This window comes from Electrona antarctica (genome assembly GCF_951216825.1).
Source record: "Electrona antarctica genome assembly, chromosome: 4".
NCBI lineage: Eukaryota > Metazoa > Chordata > Actinopteri > Myctophiformes > Myctophidae > Electrona > Electrona antarctica.
This window is the reverse complement of record NC_136809.1, coordinates 30,451,187-30,475,442: the sequence shown is the minus strand read 5'-3', so window position 1 is coordinate 30,475,442 and position 24,256 is coordinate 30,451,187. Positions and strand designations below refer to the sequence as shown.

General features: G+C 41.4%; 2 protein-coding genes across 3 annotated transcripts in view; one reads left to right on the top strand and one right to left on the bottom strand.

Moving 5' to 3' along the window:
- tmc6b (transmembrane channel-like 6b) overlaps positions 1-10,877 on the bottom strand; it is a 29,192-nt gene extending 18,315 nt beyond the window's left edge. Inside the window, exons 1-2 of one of the 2 annotated variants that reach the window (XM_079499641.1) lie at positions 10,754-10,877; positions 45-223 (exon numbers count right to left, since the gene is read on the bottom strand). In XM_079499641.1, the coding sequence (XP_079355767.1) occupies positions 45-94 (50 nt within the window). In that variant the 5' untranslated portion in view covers positions 95-223; positions 10,754-10,877. Of the gene's footprint in view, positions 1-44; positions 224-10,123; positions 10,250-10,753 lie in introns of those variants that run through there. The other variant, XM_079499640.1, reaches the window with a different exon arrangement.
- A 4,161-nt stretch (positions 10,878-15,038) lies between these two features.
- Positions 15,039-24,137, top strand: tmc8 (transmembrane channel-like 8). The gene is made up of 14 exons (XM_079499119.1): positions 15,039-15,163; positions 15,347-15,481; positions 15,949-16,001; positions 16,510-16,649; positions 17,135-17,282; positions 17,590-17,760; positions 18,445-18,593; positions 19,678-19,750; positions 20,448-20,545; positions 20,845-21,031; positions 21,240-21,370; positions 21,906-22,067; positions 22,369-22,447; positions 22,769-24,137. Exons 1-14 carry the CDS (start codon positions 15,106-15,108, stop codon positions 22,862-22,864), a joined length of 1,680 nt encoding a protein of 559 aa, XP_079355245.1. The 5' UTR covers positions 15,039-15,105; the 3' UTR covers positions 22,865-24,137.
- Positions 24,138-24,256: the final 119 nt, after the last annotated feature.

The following is a 24,256-nucleotide window of genomic DNA, read 5'->3' as shown; positions in this document are numbered from 1 at the left end:
GAGAGCAGGAAGACAAAAGTGAAAGAGGAAGTTGTAATACTCACTCCAGTGCAGCCTCCAGGAAGTGGGGGCTGAAGTTCACATTGCGAGCCATTGTTTGTCTCTCTATCTTTTGGTCTAGGTTCGTCTAAATCTGTGCTTGACCAATCACAGGGGAGGGATCACACCCTCAAGGACCTTGGACCCGCTTTCACCTCCCCTGTCATAGTGATGATGACTCCATCTGAGTGACAGAGAGAGAGAAAGAGGAGAAGCAAAGACAGACGGGGGGAAAGTGAAGGGAGAGGAGAAAGCCGGAGAAGGAGCGAAAAGATTGAGGAGGGAGACAGACAGGACAGAAGGGGTGGAGGGACAGAATGGAGGGAGAGGGAGGGAGAGAGAGAGAGAGAGAGAGAGAGAGAGAGACACACACACACACACACACACACACACACACACACACACAAGGAATGTTAGCAGTCATTCACCAAGTTATTAGAGGTGTGTGACTCTCTGGTCATGTTGTAACTTGTCTGCTGACAGCACATTTCAACTATAATACACACCTAAACACATGAATACATGAATACGCCTTTTGTATAATTTCACCGGTGATGTGAGCTGTACTGTGTCAGACTTCTGGTTGACAAGCCATGGAGTGACAACAGGCAGTATCATCAAAGTGTATGCAGACACTTTTCAACAGTCAGTAGTGTTCAAGCTAACCCATTCCTTTTCGATTTATTTTATGTTTTTTCTACAATAATTCTCTTCATCGTGGTGACAGCGACAGAACTGTCCCCACCATGAAGAGAATCCAAAACATTCAACAACACTTCAAAGCCTAGTCTGTACTGTCAGTAATGTCAGGAAATGTGGCAGTGAACAAGATCACAGCCTCAGCCTATAGAGGAATAAATCCTCCAAAGATGATGGATTGGTCGCACTCTTTCTCAAGCCTGTATCTAACAACACAACAAGATATGCCCTCTTTTGGAATCCAAAAGAGAAAAGCAAAAGAGACAGACCAAGAAACACCTGGCACCAGGACCTGGAAGCAGATGTGAAGAGATCTGACCATACATAGGGACAGCTGGAGAAATTGGCAAAGGACCAAGATGCCTGCCCTGGAGGGCCCTTGTTCACGACCTTTTCCCAAAGTTGGCCTATAGTAACTAGTAAGTACTGAAAGTAAGGTTTTATTGCGACCAAAGGTTGCAGTTAACTATGGAATCGTGCATTTCCTGTGTGTTGGTCGGGCACCATATATGGTGCCCAGGTCTCGTGACATCATCAGGGATGTAGATGTGGAGACCCTGATGTCATAGTAAATGCGACCTGCTGTCGCAGTTAAGCCATGGAGATCCCTGGTGATCCCTGGTGTCATCAATATTGGCCAGCAACTCTATATCTGACCTCAAACCTCAAACCCTTAGATCTCCATATATGGATATATGTCAGAACCTGTTCTGACATTCCATATGTTGATCTTTCCCCATCCATCCTTCCTCTCACGCCAGGGCTCCACCGGGCGTGTTGCATCTCCGTCGCGTGCGTCCAAAAACGCACCGGTTAAATATTAATGCACGCGTTAATGTCATGCAACGCGGGCAGTGGAGCCACCCTTCATTGATTAAAAAGGGAACATTCCCTGACAGTGACGGAGACGCGACGCTGACACGCCCGGTGGAGCCCCGGTGTTAGATGTCTCCCTTTTGACTTATACTTATACTCAAATTTCAAACTCTAGATGGGCCTGCCCCAAAGTTATTAGTGCAACCACGCTCGGCAGCCGGCAAAAACTAGAGTTCTCAACAGGCCTCAGGCATCAACTGTACACTCAAGAGAACACACATTATGTGACAGTTGTGTTATCCATATGCATGGTTACACAAAAGGCCTTACATTGAGTACTACTTCGTAATAACAAAATGTGTATTACTTAGTAATATTTTGTGTAGCCTGGACCTAGTTAAGAGAAGAAGGCTTGTTACAACAAGGTGGTTTAAATCCCCAGACCAGCTGTGAAAGAAATACTTTCATCTAACCAACTAGTTCAAGCTAGTTCAACAAGGTAGTTCCTTAGACAATATGTAATATTATTATTATTTTGGCCAATGTCCAATTAATTGCATGGCCAAACTGATCAATACCCATACTGATATTGCAATAGCAGTTTCCAGTAGGGTTTACACCTGTTATACACTGACTATACAGTCATTCTGGATTCAGATGCTTGCAGGAAAAAATGCCTACTGATGGACATACTTAACTTAAGTTCAAACAACTTAAATATAATAAAGATGTTATACTTACTTAAAATTATTTTTGCTTTTTGCGAACGCAGTGAGCATTTACTATGAGACCCAGCAGATCACGTCTGTGTGTGTGTCTGTCTGTGTGTGTGTGTGTCACGCTGTAACACCACCCGCCCACCACCAGAGGGCGCAGCTGTATCACACACAAAAACACACACACACATGCACGCACGCACACACACACACACACACGCACGCACGCACACACACACACACAAAAAACTTAACTTAAAAAAAAACTTAACTTAAAAAAAACTTAACTTAAAAAAAAACTTAACTTAAAAAAAACGTAAAAAGGAAAAACGCGCACACACAAAAAACTTGACTTAAAAAAAAAACTTAACTTAAAAAAACTTAACTTAAAAAGGAAAAACGCGCACACACAAAAAACTTAACTTAAAAAAAACTTAACTTAAAAAAAAACTTAACTTAAAAAAAAAACTTAAAAAGGAAAAACGCACACACACAAAAAACTTAACTTAAAAAAAAACTTAACTTAAAAAAAAACTTAACTTAAAAAAAATACTTAAAAAGGAAAAACGCACACACACAAAAAACTTAACTTAAAAAAAACTTAACTTAAAAAAAAACTTAACTTAAAAAAAAAACTTAAAAAGGAAAAACGCACACACAAAAAACTTAACTTAAAAAAAAACTTAACTTAAAAAAAACTTAAAGAAAAAACTTTTTAAAAAAAAACTAAAAAAGAAACACGCACGCACGCACACATACACACACTAAAAAAATAACTTGAAAAAACATTTAATTTAAAAAAACTTAACTTAAAAAAAAACTTAAAAAGTACGTAATTTATTCTAATTGTTATTGCAATTTACGAGCTGCGTTCGCTTCCCGCGTTTGCGCGTCTTACTTGTAATTTACAGGACCGTACAGGACACAGGTGGACCTTTTTGGAAGTTTTGCAAACACAGGATATGATGTTATTACCCAAAGTGCCATGCAGGGGCATCCTCCATTCTGAGCCAGCTTGCACCTGACCGCATACCTGAGCTTGTGACTAGAAGTTATGTCATTATGATGTCATAATGTCCAGTCAGGATCGTTCTATTGTCACTCTACTGAGGGCTGAGTGGTCAGAGTCAACGGTCACATGGCTGATGGTGGGAATATTCATGAGAACAGAGCAACAGAATGATTCATTGTCACAGCTCTGTGGATGGCGTCATTCTGTTTTTGGGGGATTTGAACAACAGCACTTGTGTTGCGTCCGTTCGTGCATGGGTGCGTGCATGCATGGATGCGTTGTCAATGTGGTATTGGTGTCTGTTTTCAATGTGGAATATTGACTTATCCCCTGGATGGATGGACTCACTCTCTCACCCTCACTCTTTTGGTGTGCCAAATTATGCGTCTGAAACTGTCTATTGTCTACCATAAATTAGTATTTATTATTGTGTTTTTACTTTGGTTATGGTTATCTGTTGGGTGTTGCAGTATGTTGTTTTATAATGGACCACAAGCTTTGGGATTGTGTATTCTATTCTACTTTGTGTTCTGTGTGTTGTGTATGCTTGTGCACTGTCCATGCAAATGGGCCCAACAATATGTCTTTGGTTATGTCCAACCTTCAAGGACCAAGAGAACCCATTTCCTGTTATCTTATCTTTTACGGAGTCTAGGGTTCAAGCGTCTACACATGGAACACCATTTTCTATGTTCAGGGGAAGGAAGCCATGTGGGGACTAGACTCTAGAGAGGGTGAACTTTGTCCCTGTGCTTGCTAGTGAATCTACAGTCTGGGGCAATGCCTGTTAGCGGATGGTGATGAACGGGAGCCGGAGTATGACAGTGGTGCTATTTCCTCCCTGTGGGGGCTCCTCGCTGTCAATGAGCTAGTATAACAGCAGTGACAAAAACACATAAATGTGTGGGGAGGATCCATTGGCAAATTTGAATAAGAATAATAAATATATAAAACATTGATTTAATCATGAATATAAATGTCAAGAAGCTAGCCTTGTCTGTAGAGTGTTCAGAATGTATTTACATTGAAGTTAATTAGTGTATGACTCAGTCTGTCAACTGTAGCTTTACCACCAGTGTCGCTGAATGATTTGGACTGAAAAGTCCAGCAAGACTATATAGCACTAGAACAGTAAGAACTAGATAAAGTGCCCCTCGGGGCACAGGTCTCCACCAGGGCAGGTGAGGTTGTGGCCTCCTGGTGGCGCTATAACAAGCCAATGTGAAAAAGGTGGGATATATTCCTCAGCCTAGTAAAGTCCATGAAAGATTTCACGTAAATTGCATGCTGCAGATTGCAGCATGCAATGTGTTTTACAAAAGTCGGCCTCCTGGTGGCGCTATAACAGGCCGTTCTGGAAAATTTGGGGCAGAGGTTCATCGTTGGCATCCAGGGAGTGTGTGTGCAAAATGTGGCATCGACCGGTTAACGGTGCCGGAGATTAGCTGTTAACAGACGGACGGACGGACGCACACACAATCCTGCAAACTTTGAAAGCCAATGTTAGCCAATTAGGATGGAATATGAAATATCAGACAGATCCATCTTGAACACATAACTATAGAGATTCTGTGTAACGATTTGCAGGATTTTTGGACAGAATCTGGAGGAGCAATATCACAAAATGTGTTTTACAAAAGTCGGACTCCTGGTGGCGCTATAACAGGTTAATTGTTGGCATGCAGGGAAATTTGGCATCGACCGGGTTAACAGTGCCAGAGATTAGCCGTTAACAGATGGACGTACGCACACACACAGTCACACACACTCACACACGGACGGAGTGGAAAACATACTCTCTCCCCATGCCTTCGGCCAGGTGGAGACAATAACTTTGGGGCAACTTTTGGGGCAGGCCCGTCTAGAGTTTAAATGGACAGGTATCAGTCAAAAGGGAGAAATCGAAGAGTAAGGATGGATGGGGAAGGATAAACATATGGAATGTCAGAACAGGTTCAGACATAATCCATATACTAATATTGATGACATCAGGGATCTCTGATCTTAATTGCGACAGCAAGTCACATTTACTATGACATAAAGGATCTCCATCCCTGATGATGTCACGTGATGTCACGAGACCTGGGCACCATATATGGGGGCTTTCCCCATGTATGGGGATGTTGAGTGATACACTGACTGATAGGAAATACACAATTCCATAGTTAAAGATGGAGTGCCACAATTTGTGTAGTTTTCCAGTTTTTCATGTGTTTATGAGGGGACAGTACTTCATTAGACACCCTGGAGTCGTTTTTATGTGCAATGGTGTAATAACTTTGTATTTAGGGTTTCTTCCTGGAGGCTGAACCCTTGACAGTCAAACGGGCCAATGATATACATTACATTACATTACATTACAGTCATTTAGCAGACGCTTTTATCCAAAGCGACTTACAATAAGTGTATTCAACATAGGTAGGGAACAAAAACTACTAATCACCAGAAGTCTTTAGTGCATTTTCTGCAAAAACAAGCAACCAAGAGTATACCTAGTGCTAAGGTAAAAGTGCAATATATCAGCTACCTATTTCCTTAAACAGATGAGACAAAATAGCTAAATCAAATGAGCATGAGCTAAAACAATTAAGTGTATCGACTAAACAAGATCCAATAAACAATACAACAATAGAAAACAAGCGCTCGTACAACTAGTTAACAACAAGTAGGTCAGGCAGAGAGGAAGGGTAGTGTTTCCTGAAGAGGTGGGTTTTCAACCTGCGGCGAAATATGGGCAGTGACTCTGCTGTCCTAACATCAGTGGGGAGTTCATTCCACCACTGTGGGGCCAGAACAGAAAAGAGTCGTGACCGTGTGGATCGGCCAGAAGGACCCTTGAGTGACGAGGCAATCAGTCGCCCCGAGGTGGCAGACCGAAGTGGTCGGGCCGGGGTGTAGGCATCGACTGATAGTGTAACGTATTACTATTGCACGCACACACACACCTCCCCCTCTATATATTTTTTTAAATACGACAACCTCTGTGGGCGGAGCTACCTGCCACATACACATGTGTGAACTGAACAAAGCAGTTTGCTGCTTCTTTCCTTAACTGACATAGACATTTGTCTTTGTCTCTTGTGACATCATCACTACCAGCAGCATAGACAGGGGGCAGTGCAGAGCTCTGACTGTTAGCTAAATTAGTGAATTCATAGTCATCCACTCACAGCTATAGCTTCAACAAATACTCAAACACACTCATGCCATCATTAATCATCCAAATTCTAGTCCATATCTGTAGCTCTGTCTCTCAATTTAGGTAATTCATACTTTATGTGCTACTTTGTCATACGACTACGTCGTTCACAACACAACAAAAATGCAACACATGCAGTATACGCTTGTTTCAAGGACAGACTTATGAAGTTACACTGTTGCCCAGTGAGAAATCAAAGGGAAGGATGGAGTAGTTGAAGGATGAGGGTTTTTTCCCAGTTATTGTCCTGTAACATCAAAGTGAGACATTTAATCTCCTTTCAATGCATTTATTCACTCAGCAACAATGAGAACGTTTGACTGAACAGCTCTGTTCGCCGCTCTACAAACATACTTTTCTGGCTATTTCAGCTTTTGAGGGGCACTAGCCCCTCCTATGTCCAGCTTTTAGTGTGAACACAAACTTTGTCCTTAAATTGACATTGATTGACATGCCATTGATAATGAATGGCCAGTTTTTAGTGTTTGTGTATTAACACAAACCTTGAAGACGAAGGTGAGGATGCAAATTCTAATTGGCCGGAATGAGTTGATGTATTATGATGTATGATGATAAGAGCGCCCCTCACTTCGCATGGGTGTGATTTAAAAATATATATATTCCAGTCATTTTCCAGTCAATTTTACATGACATTATACTGTAGATTATATTTACTGTAGCTGACAGGCTTATCCACAATGTAAGAATCTAACGGTATAAAGCTCCAATACATAGATTACAAAGTATGAGTATCCTACAATTAGGCACATTTGGTCACACAAGATTGAGATTGATTGATTGATTGATTGATTGATTGATTGATTGAATTCATTCATTGTAGAATAATGGCATATACAATGCATGATCAAAAACAACGCCTGAAGGCTTAATATTTACATTGTGGTCCCTTGCGATGCATACTGTATGCACTAAGCAAGCTCCATCATCTTGTTGTTTTTCAGGCGGGACAGGGAGAGGGAGAGCGAAGAAAAATGAAAGTATGCAACAGTAAAGAAGTGGCAGGTATTTAGCCTACATGAGTTAAATTATCACTGAGGATGTTACTGTGAAATTTAAGTAGCATAAGGAGCGAGGTCAATTCACTTTGAAGAAATCTTTTGTACTATTTTACTATTCATTCAATGACTGTTAGTTTTGCTCTGTTGGCAGTGCTTACTGCTTAGTATCCAGACAAAAGTGCTGTGCCAACAAAAATGAACATTGTTGTTTGTATTCTGTCTCCATTCCATTGTATTGTGTTCTGTCCGTTTTTCCTGCTTCCACAATCCCTATTAGTTCATGTCAGTCTCTGCTTCAGCAAATCCAAAGACAGACAATAGACACAGTGCTGGAGTGAAACAGATGTCTTCAGCATTGCTGGTTTAGCTAGTCATTCTCTCCATCCCATCACTGTCACTCTTCCAAATGTGTGACCAGCATGGCCATGAAGTGTATGTATGTATGTATGTATGTATGTGTGTGTGTGTGTGTGTGTGTGTGTGTGTGTGTGTGTGTGTGTGTGTGTGTGTGTGTGTGTGTGTGTGTGTGTGTGTGTGTGTGTGTGTGTGTGTGTGTGTGTGTGTGTGTGTGTGTGTGTGTGTGTGTGTGTGTGTGTGTGTTCCGTGCACAATAACCATCACAAATGTCCTAGGACACTGTGGGGGTGAAGGAAGCGAAGGGCTTGGTGTGGGGGGTGGGGGAGTCACTGCATGAACTCAGTCTGACAGAGGTCACAGTTAAACTGTACTAGGGCCAAACAAAACACAGTGGGAAAGACTGTAGGATATGATGGAGCTCAGATGTACTGCTTCTCAGTTTACAGAGTGTCTTTAGTGTCGATTAGAGGAAGGAAGAAAGTAAACTACAAAACATGAATGTAGTGGCAACGAGAATGTTAAGTAGAAATTATATGACCGCAAAGAGATGGTTATGAATAAACCATTAATGGGTCACACACAGCCTGGGAGGCGAAGTCTATGTTTTTGTCTTGACAAACTAAGGGTCAATTAACTTTCCAGAGTTCCAACAAAAGTCCAACAGGGGGAAGGAGAAGTGCTCAGCTACAGGGGTTGTCCCTGATGTTTTCAATTAGCCATTTACTGTACGTCATATGAAAGGGTGGGGGCAACAATGTGGATGAAGCACTGCATGCTGTTTACAGCATGTCATATAAGTTGAAACAGTGACTCACACCCACATGATGTCATCAATGACCAGCTTGTAAACAGTCAAGCAGCAAAGCGAATAAATGATCAAATCCATTGATTGTCTATCACAAAAAGCTTCAGATTTGCTGTTTTGACAACAAACAACTACAGGGAATTTATTGAGCTCAGACCTATTTTGGTACACAGGCATTGTGGTGTTACTGTTGACTATTTTCGTACTGGATTGTGAGGGAAGGAACTTTGAGAAAGCCCATGTCCAGATAAAGGACTTCACAAAGAGTATACTGGAAAACACAGGAAGGAGAGAGAATGGAGAGATAGTAGTGTGGCTGACAGAGGGGATAGGGGCCAGAACAGTAAAGTATATACTATAGATTAGAATGTTCAATTTGCTATTAGAGTTGAGCAAGCAAGCACACACACACACACCCTTTCCCACTTCATTCACAACAAAGTTACAGGCTCTCGAGTCTCCACTGGCTAGATCACAGAGACTGGAAACTCCTAACCAGAGCCAGTACTCCCTGGAGCAGAGCAATACTGTATGTGGGAGGTTTTCCTATGCTCTGCAAGAGGAGGAAACATTATACACAGATGTGGACATTTGCCTTTTGGCTACAGTGTGCCAATAATAACTAGCACGATCAATTAAACACAAGATTAAATTACAACAAATCTCCCAGTATTGTGCATTAAAATATGCAATACTATTGGTACTGTAAGTCTTCTTATGAAAATATACATGTCCTGTATAATAGTACATGTTCAACTGCAAATTATTTTACCAAATTGCATGACATAGTTGTCTCAGTTCATGTATGCAAAAGTTTCTCTCTTTTAAATTCATCAAAATAGCCTAACTGTATTGGCACAATGATCATTTGTACATGTAGGATATGATGTCACAGCAGTTTTCTACAAAACAAGTGCGTTTAAGTGACAATCGTGGAAATATCTCTAACTCTGTCAGAGGTCTGTCACTGCACTCACTAGCTATTATAAACTCCTTAAACTCAAAGGATAGTCAACCAAAGTCTAGCATTTTTTTCTCTCTCTCACACACACACACACACACACACACACACACACAGTGAATTATATTCAACTAGCTCTGAGGGCATATAGTTCTAAGGTCCTGAGCTATGGACCAGAGCTATAGTATTCAACGAAGTTGGTGCACTGGTGACCACATCTGGGCAAGGCGCTGATAAAATAAATGTAAATGTACACATTTCGCCGGACACCTTCCACTGGAAAACATCGACAGTCAATCAAAAACTACCGTCCTGTGGTATTCAGTATACAACTATACGTTAGCATTGCTCCCTGTGTTTACAACCTGTCAAATGCTCCCGAAACAGCAACATGCCTACTTTACGCCAATAACGCCATATCACCCATACAATTACTATGACGAGGTGTTTGTAAACAAGCAATAATAAAGTAAACAAACGGCTAGTTTCAGTTCACTCACCCAGTGTGAAAAGTCTGCAAACTAAACTTGTCCAACCGGTTGTTTCCAATGTTAATCTGCGCTGCAGCGCAGCCCGTCAGTCAGTCAGTCACAATAGAACCCCGTCGGCGTGTGTAACCAGGCGCAACCATTTTCCTTGGGGTGGATACACTATAATCCTAGTCTAAAGTTTGTTTACAAACTGTCTGAGAAGAGAAACCTTAAACCTAGGCAAAATCAGCCCGTTCGTTTACCTCCAATAATATTACGGTTAGCCTGATACGGTGATACCCACCTATGAATGCGTGCAAATTAACTTTGAAGAAATGTTTCCGCAAATGGTTCGGTCCTGTTGCACTGTTGAAATCTCTGCCCTCGACCTGGTACCGCAATTTGTACTCAGTACTGTAGTGTCGGTGTTGCTGCCCAGTGCCCACTATCGTTTGTGGGTCTCAGACCAATATATATTACATTACATTAATAGTATACGTCAAAGTAACCACACGAAACAGCAATATTGCTGGGTGTAGACATGGTATTATTATAAACCTTCACACTGCCATGTGTAGGCCAACTATTGCGCAATGTGCCGCTAAGAAAAAACATTAAACGACTACCCGGACTACGAAAGAAGAAGTAAAATGGGCCTACCTTTGTATGGCTAGTTAGGTGACATGTCATCAAGAAAAGTTATATTATTGTATGTTGTAGACTAGTAGTAGTAGGCCCAGTAGTAGCAGTAGTGGTGGTTCTGGACGGTTCCCCTCTCTTGTCGGTCTATACTCTTAACGGATAGCTAGCTACCTGGGTATCTGGCCACACCTTCAAATGGAGAATAAACATGCATGGGATGATGGAATACTTATGCTATGATGACTGATGCTGGTCTTCAGAACTGACAAACATGGTTGTTTCCACAAAGCACTTCCTAATTATAGGCTAATCTCTCTTTTCAAATGGCTGCATATGCTAATGCACACACTTTATTAGTCAGAAATGTAAACAGCAGTGGTACAGTAAGACAGTTTAAATACCAAAAAGTAAACAGCTAAGTGGTAGCCTACAGTAAAACAGCTTAAACACCAAAAAGTGATGGGGACTGCACAAAAGAGAAGGGAAAATTAATTACCTCCCCATTTGGTCTCAGCTGAGTTTTCAGGCCAATTTGCAGAGTTCTATGTGTGTAAGTTATTTCCCTCCTAGGGGGTCAATCAAGCCAACTGAGCCAAACAAAGAACCATATGTCCTAAGATCACATCATTAGAACACTTTACCACTCTTCAGTAGGCTTCTAGGGCTAGGCTATAGAGCTGTAATGTATCAGGACAGGAGTCAGCACGTACAGAATATAAGACAAGCCATATTTATCATGATTCATGTAATATTCTCAACCTCAAATAATTTACTATGAAACTTTTGGCCTTCATGAACTAGTTATTGCCATTCTGGCTAAGTATGCTGGGTGGCTATAATATATATATTTTTTCCTAACCCAGAGTCCAGACACCATACTGTTTCAAGGGATGGTGGTGTGGCATAAGACCCAATCTCTCTGGACCCACATGTGCCCCTTCCTTGTCTCCAACCACTATCACAGAACCTTCATTACTGTAGGTGACCCGGCCACCAATATTGTATCAATCCCTTTCAGCTTTCCCACTGCCTGTGTCAGTAAACCTTTCAGTACTGTCTGTCAGTAAACAGAGAGGGGGGGGGGGGGGGTATGTTACAAAATGCTGTACAATGTATGTTGAAATCATACAGTCAGTGCTTACGGGAATTTACTTCAGTATGTAAATGCTGATGTTCAGATGACGGATGCCCCATGATGTGTCTGACTCGGTGGTGGAGTCGGTGGTAACAGCCTGGCTCCTGATTGGTCTTTAAGATTTAGCGACCACATTGTATTGCTTCAAATTTCACTGGAACTCTGCTATATGTTCCATGCAGTTCACATGAAAGGCATGTTGGCTGATGAGTAAACAGGATTGCAGTAATAAAGTTTAAAAGTGGTCACCTGATTCCATTACACTGAAAAGGCAACAAGGCATTAATATAGTTTAGTCTTGTTAACTAACTGTAGTCTGGAGTGTTTTCTACAATTTACAATTCAGGCATTTATCAGATGCTCTTAATCCAGAGCGATTTACATTAAGCAAGAACAAAATGCATTGGCAATACATCATATACATAAAAAAGTAGTTATCATGAATCATACGTAAGCTAAGAACGTAAAAGTGGTATATCTATATACCAGTAATGAAACTATGCATAGGCTATATACTATATAGTACTATATATATATACTATATATAATATAATATATATACTATATATAATAGAAAATGCTATAAGTCTACATAAAATGCTAACTAAGTCTACATAAAATGCTATCTAAGTTACATAAGTCGAGCCTTTGCATACGCTTGTAAGGTCGTCAGGCTAAGGCAAGTGCTACTGGCCATGATGGAGTCTGAAGAGGTGGGTTTTCAGACTACGGCGCCACGGCAGAAGATTGGAGGGAGGGTTTGTAGGGTTCAATCATACTTGCAAGATATGGGGGAGCCATACCTTTGGTTGCTTTGAATGCCAGCATCAGAGTTTTGTATTCTGTGCGGGCAGCGACCGGGAGCCAATGGAGGGAGCGGAGAAGGGGGGAGACGTGAGAATTTTAGCTGGTTGAAGACCAAGCGAGCTGCAGCATTTTGGATCACTCCTGGGTTTCTCTTAGTCTTTAGGCTTGAAGAACCGAATAGGGCGCCACTTCTCCCTTGAACTCAATGGATGTGGCCACCATGTTATTTTCTGTCTCTTTATTACTTTGAAGAATGGTATAATTATTCTTGATAAATTATGCTGTACAAATACATTGTATTACTATGCTATGCTAGTATATCACTGGCATGGTTATTGAAATTGATGTCGGTCTCACACTCACTGTCTTTATGTCTAACTTTCTGACTCTTTTTTCTGTATCTCATAATAGGCCTATGATAGAAATCTAAAGGCAAGATAAGTTGTGTGCCGCTGTTAAATTGCACACAGTATAACCTGAGAAAAACCTTTGGATTCTAAAGGTTAGTTCTCTCAGGCTATTTAGAGAGCCTGGCAGTTGTTGTTCTCGGAGTGTGTGTGTGTGTGTGTGTGTGTGTGTGTGTGTGTGTGTGTGTGTGTGTGTTTGTGTGTGTGCGCGCGCGCGTGTGTGTGTGTGTGTGTGTGTGTGTGTGTGTGCGTGCGTGCGTGCGTGCGTGCGTGCGTGCGTGCGTGTGTGTGTGTTTCAGTCGTGTCTGTCTATGTGCTTGTGATTTTTCAGATTTTTTGTTTCAGCCACCAAAGTTACCACGCATGCTACATCCTGTAACATGACTTCCTGTTTTTTATGACTGATGTAGCGCCCATCTGCCAGAATTTAAATCTTACCAGGCGGATCAGTACAACAGCACTGACCCCAGATCAATATTCTACTGCCTTAATGTGTGCTGTGTAATGCACAGAAACATACCCAACTGAGGGTTTGTTTGTTTCATACAATTGCCACCAGAACCTAAGTGTTTGTGCAATTGTGTAAGCAGCTGTAATGTGGGCGGTGGGTTAGTGGATGTTGATGTCTACATATCTTCTACGCACTTCAGGAGGTGTGTTTGTGTAGATTAAATGTTTGGGGGATGCTGGGACAATAACATGGACGCACATACAACTGTAAACTCAAGGATCCTCTCAGGTAGGCGGCATAATATCTTCTGTTGTGTTTTATGTGTGCAGAGAGGGATAGAGAGAGAGAGACACAGAGAGCGAGAGAGAGAGTGTGTGTGTGTGTGTGTGTGTGTGTGTGTGTGTGTGTGTGTGTGTGTGTGTGTGTGTGTGTGTGTGAGAGAGAGAGAAAGACAGACAGAGAGAGAGAGCGATACAGAAAGAGAGAGTCATAGTAAGAGAGTAAATTATAAATATTCACATTCATATTCAGGAATATATTCAGGTTGCATATACTTTGTTACATTTATTACAGTATACCATTCACTTTTTGGTTCTCAAATCTCTCCTAAATAAAGTGAAGAATAATCTTCCTCTAACGAACATCTGTCTGTTTCGTCATGGTGGTTGAGCTACTTCCTGTTCAGTTAAACCTTACATCTTCCTTTTCTAGTCGAATATGACTGTCCTCCATTTCCTTGCACTGCTAGCACTGCTATAAAAAGTTGTTAAAGTTATTATTACTAATCTCTCACGCCATTTTCCTAATGTGCACCTTCTTTGTTTCCAAAGAGGAGAGTGTTCGCTCTAGCATTATGTCCAGCGTGTCTGATGACTATGTCTACCATCACACTGAGATCTTCGACCAGCTGCCAAGCTCCCAGGCTGCTCGGCCCCACCAGGCAAGATCAGGGGAACAGGGAGCCTGCAAGGGCCCAGAGGAAAGGCCCAATGCTGGGGAAAAGTTCAGCCACGGTCCCTTTTCTGGTGGAGCCAGGGACAAATACATGCAACCTCCCAAGAACCTGGCTGTGCCTATGCAGGAGAGGAGAGAAGCCTGGTGAGAGATTCAAAACTAATTTAAGTCACGCTTAAAATGATGAAGTATGGCCATCACGAGAGAAGGACATCTGTCTATGTTGTTTCTTAGCTCTTGTCTTGTTAGAATAATGACTACGGTACTATAGTTACTACTTAGCAAGTTAGTAGCTAATACTTACTAGTACGATTGGTTGTTTGGGACAGTTGGTCCTGAATTGAAACATTTTCTACTGTTGAAGTTGTTCTTTGTAAGAGTGTCAGCTCAGCTGAATATACCCAATCTAACCTATTATGATATATAACACAACACATAGTACAATTTAAACGCAGCACACCCCCCCACACACTCCCCCTAATTTCTTTCCATTTGGGTTCATCTGCCAATGAGGGAGTGAAGGAAGCTGGAGTATGAACGAGAGAGAAGAACAATTGGCTATTGGGAATCTTGGAGGCGGAGCCAGAGTATCAACAGGAAGAGAGTGTGGGCAAATATGGGAGAGGCTTTGCTGAACCTGTTGCCATGGAGAAATGTTCTCCACACCATTGAAAGTGAGAGAGACTTCACCAGATCATCCTTTGGGCTCTATAATATCATTTGACCTAGGGGTTGTGGCACCCTTGAGCTTATCCACAGTAAAATCTTAAATGCTAATTTCACTCTGAGAGTATAGGCCTACAAATGTTACAACAAGACGAGCCACCATGAAATCGTCTCCTCTTGTTGTTTTCCAGGTAGATTTGGTGTAGGCGTCAATGCCTACTTTGTGTTCCTGAGGTATCTGCTTTGTTTGAACCTCCTCCACTGTGTCATCATATCAGCATTCATTTTAGGACCAACCACATTTTATGGCAGGGGCAACAGCTCTGGTGAGTCATGCTACCAGCACTAAAATAAATGATTTGGTTATAAGAATAAGAATACAGTTATTAATGAGTCTGACTTTCATTTTCATACATGCACCCACATGCAGGTTTAGTCTAATGATTACAGTTATAAAATATGCTAGCCGTAATAGAGCTAATACTGAATTGTAATGAAAGAACAAGCTAAGAACAATATATAAAAGCCAAGGTAAAAGGTGAAAAAAGGCTGGGGGCACACATTCTGACCGTAAAAAAACACATCAGCAATGAGGATGTGCAAAACAATAAATAAGAGGGGGGCATAATTTAGTCGGAATTGGAATTGTAGAAGGTATATTACATCTATACATCAGTACATTTACAGATTTATAGAACATATCCATCTATACATCAAGTATTTTTTATTAGAACTGTATACAGTATATATTATTAAAGTAAACTGTTTCCTTCTTGATTTGTTTCACCTCTAGAATCACTGAACTTCAATGTCAATGACTCAGTTCTTGACTTCTTCCTGGGAACAGTGAGTGTGTGTGTGTGTGTGTGTGTGTGTGTGTGTGTGTGTGTGTGTGTGTGTGTGTGTGTGTGTGTGTGCATGTGTGCGTGTGTGTGTGTGTGTGTGTGTGTGTGTGTGTGTGTGTGTGTGTGTGTGTGTGTGTGTGTGTGTGTGTGCATGTGTGCGTGTGTGTACGCGCACATGCGTGCATGCCTGACTCAGAATCAGTTTTATTGTCACATCACAGGTTTACAGGTGTGGCGGTGGCTCAGGGGTAGAGTTGCCGGATGGTAACCGCAAGGTTGCGAGTTCGAACCCGGGCTCCCCCAGAGTTAGTGTCGAAGTGTCCTTGAGCAAGACACTGAACCCCTAATTGCTCCTGATGTGCTGGTTGGTGCCTTGCATGGTTTCCACTGCCATCTGTGTATGAATGTGTGTGTGAATGGGTGAATGTAATGCGCTATATAGATGCACCATTTACCATTTAAACAGTGGGATCTAGACATCACTGTCCCGTTTTCTCTCTGTTCTTCAGGGCATTCTGCAACGTTCTCCGGTCTTCTACAGTTTCTACACACGAGGTTCCCTGAAGCTGCCATGCTTGAACACAGCTCTCCTGTACCTCAGTGGAATCCTCACCCTGCTCTTCCTCAGTCTCATCCTGGTGGTCCGCAGGTCAGTCCCAAACAACATACTAGTAACAATATTGGTAGAAGTATTGAAAAGTACTTAAAAAAACGGGGCCGCGGCTGAGCGGTCCAGGCACCTATAGGCTGGTAATCCAGCCTGATGGTGTGTCGCGGGTTCGAGTCCTGAGCCTGTCGGCCTTTGCCGCATGTCTTCCCCCCATCTCTCTCCCCCTTTCTTGTCTAATTACTGTAACCTATCAATAAAAAAAGTAAAAAACGGCAAATTGCTTATTGGTCAGCGGCTCCCAAACGTTTTTGGATCTGTGCCCACTTAAAAATGTAATAACCAATCGATCGAATCGGTAGGCCTATCAAGTTTTTTTTATTACATAGATTTGGGGGCCCACTTGCAATATCCTGATGACCCACCCTTTGGGTCCCATAGGTTGGGAATCGCTGACCTAATTCTCAGTACAGTAGTATTCTATGCGAGCTGTTCTGAGATGCTGTTGCTGTACTCTTGTGTGACAGAATGGTAGTTGGTTACAAACACAATCGGTTGCTGGGGAACAGTTTCCATGACATTGTGAGCTACAAGGTGTTTTGTGGATGGGACTTCAACATACATGACCCTGATGGGGCACGGATCAAAAAAGGCATCATCAGAAATGACCTCAAGGTGAACAGATAACACAAACGCACGTGGAGTGCACACAGCACGTGCATGCATGCACACACGTATACACATACACACGTTCCTGCACGCACGCACGCACACACGCATGCACGCACCCACGCACGCACGCACGCACGCACGCACGCACGCACGCACGCACGCACGCACGCACGCACGCACCCACGCACGCACGCACGCTCGCTCGCTCACTCACTCACTCACTCACTCACTCACTCACTCACTCACTCACTCACTCACTCACTCACACACACACACACAGAGTTGACGCTGATGTCTCCACACTCCACAGCTGTACCTAGAGGAGCAGAGTTTCTGCCAGCGTGAGGCAGGGAGGACGACGGGACAGTGGGTGCGTCTCTACCTGCTGAGGGTGGTCTTAAACCTGCTGGTGCTCACTCTGCTGGCTGGAGCATTTTACTTGATCTATTCCATGGTCACATTACAGAGGGAGGAGCAACAGGTGACCAGCATACTTCATCACACAATGGTGTCGACATCGGCATTCTACATTATACAGTATATTTTTGGTATAGTTTTGGGGTGCTTGTCTCTTCAACTTGTGGTATTGTTTTTATTATGATGTACCGAGACAATATGAATAAGAGAGTCCTATTTTACATGTCTTAATTACCAGGTCTTATGTCTTGACCTTGGGTCGTGGCCAATGCTATTTAGCTATTTTGAGGATGGTCAGCCCGGAATTAGCCACACCATGGTGCCATGACCTCAAAATAGCAAAACAGCATGGCCACACCTCCAGGTCTTAAATTAAGACATAAGAAGACCTGGTAATTATAAGACTCGCAAAATAGGGCCCCAATGTTTCCACATCTACCTGTATCCGATCTCTCCATCCTTCTCTCCATTAATATAGCTCTTTCCCTTTCCATTTCTCTAACTCTCTCCATGTCACTGGTGGTTCTCTTCTCTGACTTTTTTATTTCATTTAATTTCAGTATACTTTGATATGATATCATAATCATGTATGGTCATCATGTCATGCCAGAGTGTATTAATATATATTGTGGGAAAACAGGCAAATGGATAGAAATAGTGAATATTTGACATGTATTTGGTGTGTGTGTGTGTGTGTGTGTGTGCGTGCGTGCGTGCGTGCGTGTGTGCGTGTGTATCTCTCTCTCAGCGACATAATTGGTTGGTCAGACTGATTGTTGAGTACCTCCCTGCCATGGTTTTCACACTGGTCAATCTCATCTTACCTCACATCTTCAGAAGGATTTCAATTTCTGAAGACTACTCCCTCACCATGCAGATTAACATCACCTTGTTCAGGTATGGAAGGATAGGGGAACATACAGTATTGTAAAAATAATCATGACTTTTATATTGTTTTGCTAAGGCTCTAATACTCTAGAATGCGGTCTCAATACCACATTTTGATATGTCAGCTATTTGCAATAAACAAATTAAACAAGAATAATTGATATAGCTCATGCAGAACAACCAAACGTGGTTTATCCAAATTCACCACAAACGGCCAATTTCAATGATAGCTGCAAATTATTCAGACCCTTCATGACAAGTGTGAGTGTCTAGTGCTTATTAGACCTGCTGGAAACCAGACACCAACTTCTAGCAATGTACCTCTTAGCGTGTTTCTCGTGGGAAATATGGCCTTCGCTGATGTTCTTGGGTTTGCGTTTTGCAACTGTCTTCCTCAAATTCTACCAGAGATTTTCTATGTAGTTCAAGTCAGGAGACTCTGCCACAATAGAATCTTGTTCTTTCCTTATATTATATTCTTGTTCCCTCTTCTGAAATTACAAATTAAGGGAGCATGTACCAAAGAAATAATTTGACCCACTGTTTTACAACCTGTGTGTTGAAGTTTAAGTTGAGCTGTGGCAGGAATCAAACCTGTGACCTCTGGATAACAGGAGGATAGGAGGATGGATCGTGGATGGTGGATACTAGGAGGCCTTCTGGTATAGGTCAATATAGCAGTGTTGTTTTTGGCAGCAAATTAAGATTTTAGTTTTAGTCATAGTCTCTTGAATAGTTTTCATTTAGTTTTAGTCACATTTTTAGTCACCTGGAATGTTTTAGTGTTAGTCTAGTTTTCACACAATGCAACGCTCAATGTGAGCTTGTAGATTGGCTATTTTCAGCATGCAACCAAGTTTAAAATGACTTATACTGGATCTCTTGTCCACTGGATTGTCAGTATATTTAGTCTTAGTTTTAGTCATCATAGCTTAGTTTTCATTTAGTTTCCATTTAGTTTTCGTCAGTGGAAAAAGGTAGTCGACGAACATTTTTCGTCATAGTTTTAGTCGACGAAATCAACACTGGTCAATAGGCCATGCTGCTATATTGCAAACATTAGGTTAGCGAGTCACCATGTCTTTGTTTCCAGGAGTATCTTCTTGAAGTTGGCTTCTCTGGGCATCTATATGTTCTCCCTGTTCTCCACCTGTCTACAACATAAGGTCAGTTAAACTGGATTGAACAACAAAACATGACAACAAAACAAAACACTCAAAACTGTATAGTGTTGATAATCAGGGATTATTAAATTTAAAAAAGCCTGGTGTTCTGGTTTTCTTATATACTCTTGGTGGATTTCCATGTGTGTTTTTACTGTTTACATGTGGCGCTGGTGCGCATGCACACACATATTACATTTTGTCCCAAAATGTGTATATAAAAGTTTTGTGTGCAGGGAATTTACTTTGTTTTTGAATATTGTATAATACAGCATACTGTACACCAGTGGTTCCCAAATGTTTTAGCCTGTGACCCAAACTAGTGAAAATAGAAGATCTATAAGCTCACAACATGCCGTTTTGTGCCATGTTGTGCACTTGTAGATAGGCTATTTTCACTACTAATTAAACATTTGAGGAGTTTTCTTTTATTTCTTCATGGAATTACTGAGACCATTGAATTATTGAATTCGTTTTTAATTACATTTTAATTTTGTTTGGAAATGTTTTGAAATAATAATAATTAAATACAAAATGTAGGAAACAAAAAAAATAAGGGGAGCCATAAAAATGTGTCCGCGACCCACAAATGGGTCCCGACCCAGTGTTTGGGAACCAGTGCTGTACACTGGTGTGAATCGTTTAGAGATTTGTACGTATGCAATTTGCAATATAAATGGAGTTTTGTGTGTGCCTATAGTGCCCGGAGAACCAGTTTGGTAAAGAGATCTACAAATTCATGGTGTTTGACTTCTTGACCTGTTTCTGCGAGACCTTTCTTGTGAATCTGCCAAGGATGTAAGTTTGAATAAAACAAATCAACCTCTCCTTATCTTATCTGGAATGGAATGTCGTTTCAAACTCCAGGCTGTTGTATGTTTGTGTAGGTTTGTCATTTTGTGTGTATATTTGTGACCACAAAGATGATCAAATTCATTATTAATCAATTTAAAAAAAGTATATATATGTTTTGTATTGGACAGGAGAGGACCCAAACTTACACGATTGCGATATAAAGGGCAAGGCTAACTGTACTAATTATTATTTATATTTTTTATTCATTGTCCCAAGCTACTTTTCATTACTCTTTCACATAGGATGCTGCAGAAGAGGTACCCTGAATCCTGTCTGGGACAGCTGGCAAGAAAAAATTACTTCCCGATCACCCACAATGTCCTGGATCAGGTGTCGAATCAGACACTTTTATGGGTTGGTGTGTACTACTGCCCCCTCTTGCCATTTTTTGGTACAGTCAAACTGGCGGCTACATTCTACATGAAGAAGGTTGGTTGATTGATGTTAATAGTTTTCATCTCTCTCTCTCCCCCTCTCTATCTCTGTATGTTCTCTATATAAACAGTAGATATTCCCCTTTGTCTGTATACATTTGTAACTCATTCTCTAACTCTCTCCTTCAATCTCTCTACTTTTCTTTCTTGTTGTTCCCGCACCTCTGTTTCCATGTGCTTGTGTCTCATTTGCTCCACCACAGTTCTGTGTTCTCCGGTGCTGTGTTCCAAAGCAGAAAGTGTTCCGAGCCTCCAGTTCCTCCGTCCTGTTCCACTTCATGTTACTGTTGGGCCTCACCCTGGCTGCTGCCTCTCTGGGATTTGCCCTCCACCAGTAAGAAACTGATGGAACATTCACCCACTGTGTCTGCTCATGAAACCCTATTCAATGTCCTTGATGTGAATTCACGTTCAAGTTGAAATACAACACACACTCCACCACTCCCAGTGGAACACTGTTTTTGAGTGGTGCAGCCAGTACAGTACAGTACAGTACAGTACAGTACAGTACAGTACAGTACAGTACAGTACAGTACAGTACAGTACAGTACAGTACAGTACAGTACAGTACAGCAACACTCACTTCAGACGGGTCTGATTTTATAATAGGCACAGAAACCAGCAACCTTTTGATGATATGCCTACCCATTTGTCCCCCTTTTGTTCTAGGCCAGTGTTTCTCAGCCCAAAAGTTTGGAAGTAATATTGGTTTGTGAGATGTTCTGACAGAACTCCAGACAATGAATAGCCTTCCCTTGATATTTGATATTGTGTCCTGAAAATGTCATGTTTCAGTTAAATTCCTTTATTGTCATTGCAGGTGCAATAAAAAGTCTAATTTCTCCCTGTTTTAATCTCTTCCCCCTGAGGTTTTCTCTGTCATCTACTTGTGGTCGTGGACCATTTGGGGGCGGGTCCAGTGTGTATAATGTGACAGGGGTTTGTGTGGACAGCTTACCTCGCCCTGCCCAGAAGGTCCTGCGGTACCTGTTCTCGGAGGCTTTCGCCATGACACTCATCCTGGCTGAGATGTGAGTTCTGTCTGTGACTGTCAGTTCCTCACTTTCTCTCTCTCCCCATGGTTGGTCTCTCTCTCCCCTCTCTCTCTCTCTCTCTCTCTCCCCCCCTTCTCTCTCTTTCTGTCTCTCTCTCTCTTGATGTCTTTGTCTCTCTCAGTGTTTCTGTCAGTGTTTCTCTCTCTAGCTACAGGCCTGGATGGAAAGTCGTTTCTATTGCCCCACTTTAAACAATTTTAAGGGAAGTGTTTTTGTTCGTTTAGAATTAGACAAAAACCCACATGAATTATCTTGTTTCCTTATTTTCCTTTCTCAGAGTGATTCTGACTTCCTATGTCTCGAGGGGACAAGCCAATCAGAAGACAATAGACCGACTGAAGGACATGTTAGTAATGGTACTGTAAGACATTATCCGTTTGTGTGTATGGTGCATGCAGTGCAGCTGTATGTATGATGTGCAAACATCAACATGGGGCAAACATTGTGTCAAAAAAGTTATCTACGAGCTCACAACTCGTTACATTGCTAATCTCTGTGAGCTATTTTATTTTATTTTATTTTGCTATTTTCAGGAAAGACAGGGAGTGAAAAGGGAGGGGGCTTAGATATATATAGTAGACCTCTGGGGGACTCCATTCAAGATTACACATACTGTAGGGTTGAAGTGTTTGAACTGCTCATCATTTTCCTAAACATGCACGTCATTCTCTACACAGGCCAGTTCAGACAAGCGTTTCCTGGTGAAACAACACACCACACTGCTCAGACAACCGAGGAAGACCCCAAAAACGATCTATGCAGACACTGAGTAGGACAGCCATTTCAACCGAGGAGGAATACCCCTCTCCATACAGAAAAAAAGATTCAAGATGGAAATGTGTATTTCACCAAAGGAAGGAACAGAGATGTATTCTACTCTACTACAACACCCATCCATACAGGAAGGCAAAACAAGAGATTTTAAGTCCATCTAAAGCTGTGTTGAACTCCTTTTTTCACAAAGAAGACCTAGCTGTCCAGGACAACAGCAGCAATAAGCAATACAGTAACATGAAACACACAAAATGTACAATATTCCCCATAATAACATAAAGGACTGAATGGGAACTTTACCAGTTTCAAAATTTTAATTATTTGTGCTGTAACAGCAGTTTCAGTATTATACTCTGGACATGTGTGATGGATGTCCCTGGTCTATCAGTCTGTTGGCTCACACCCATTCTTAAGGAAAACCTAAGTAGCTTTATAGGAAATACCAGAGTGAACAGAATGTACACAATTTCCTGTGTCAAACACATAAGCCATGGCTAGATGGCTAGAGGATTCTGAGTAGAGTTTGCACCCAGAAGCCCCAGCCCTCCTGTGAAGAAAATCTCTCATACAGTATATCAAAATCATATATGAAAATCAACATCATGATCGTCATCATCTCATCCAGTGGTGGAAAGTACTTTAACTAGCCCAAGTTCATTTACTCAAGCACTGTTTTGATGCCAATAGTTCTGTACTTTTAATCCAGTAAATTTGGATTGCCAAACCTTTACTTGTAACAGTGTTTCTACATTGCAGTATTAATAGTTAGTATTGAAGTAAAGAAATGTAGTACTTTTTCCACCACTCTCGCCTAACTACATCCTGTCTGGGGAGAGATAAATCAAAGGCTACTCAGCTTTCCGTTGAAGGATATATCCTTCAACGGAAAGCTACTGTATACTCTATACTATATACTGTATACTGTATACTGTATATATACAGTATACAGTAGTACAGTATAATGCTCAAACACAGAAACATGACTGAATAATGTAAAAATGACCCCATTCTTGCACTAGAAAAATTGACTTTAGCCATTAAAGGGAAATCTGATGACTTTCAAGAAATATGGGGACAGTACATGCATTTTATGAACAGCAATCCATTAGGACCGGTATTAGATAATCCACAGTAATGTGGGGAGGAAAATGGGGACCATATATGTTTTTGTTTTTTATTGTCGAGTTGTTTATGATTGTATTTTTTATTTATTTGTTGTCATTGTATTTGTATTGTATTGTATTGTATTGTATTGTATTGTGTTATGTTTGTTTTTTCTGGACATTTTATTTAACAAAAGAGCTATAACTGTAATGTTTTTTATAAATGAAAATGAATGTCAATAAATATATTGTTTAAAAAAATAAAATAAAAAAATGACCCCATTATTC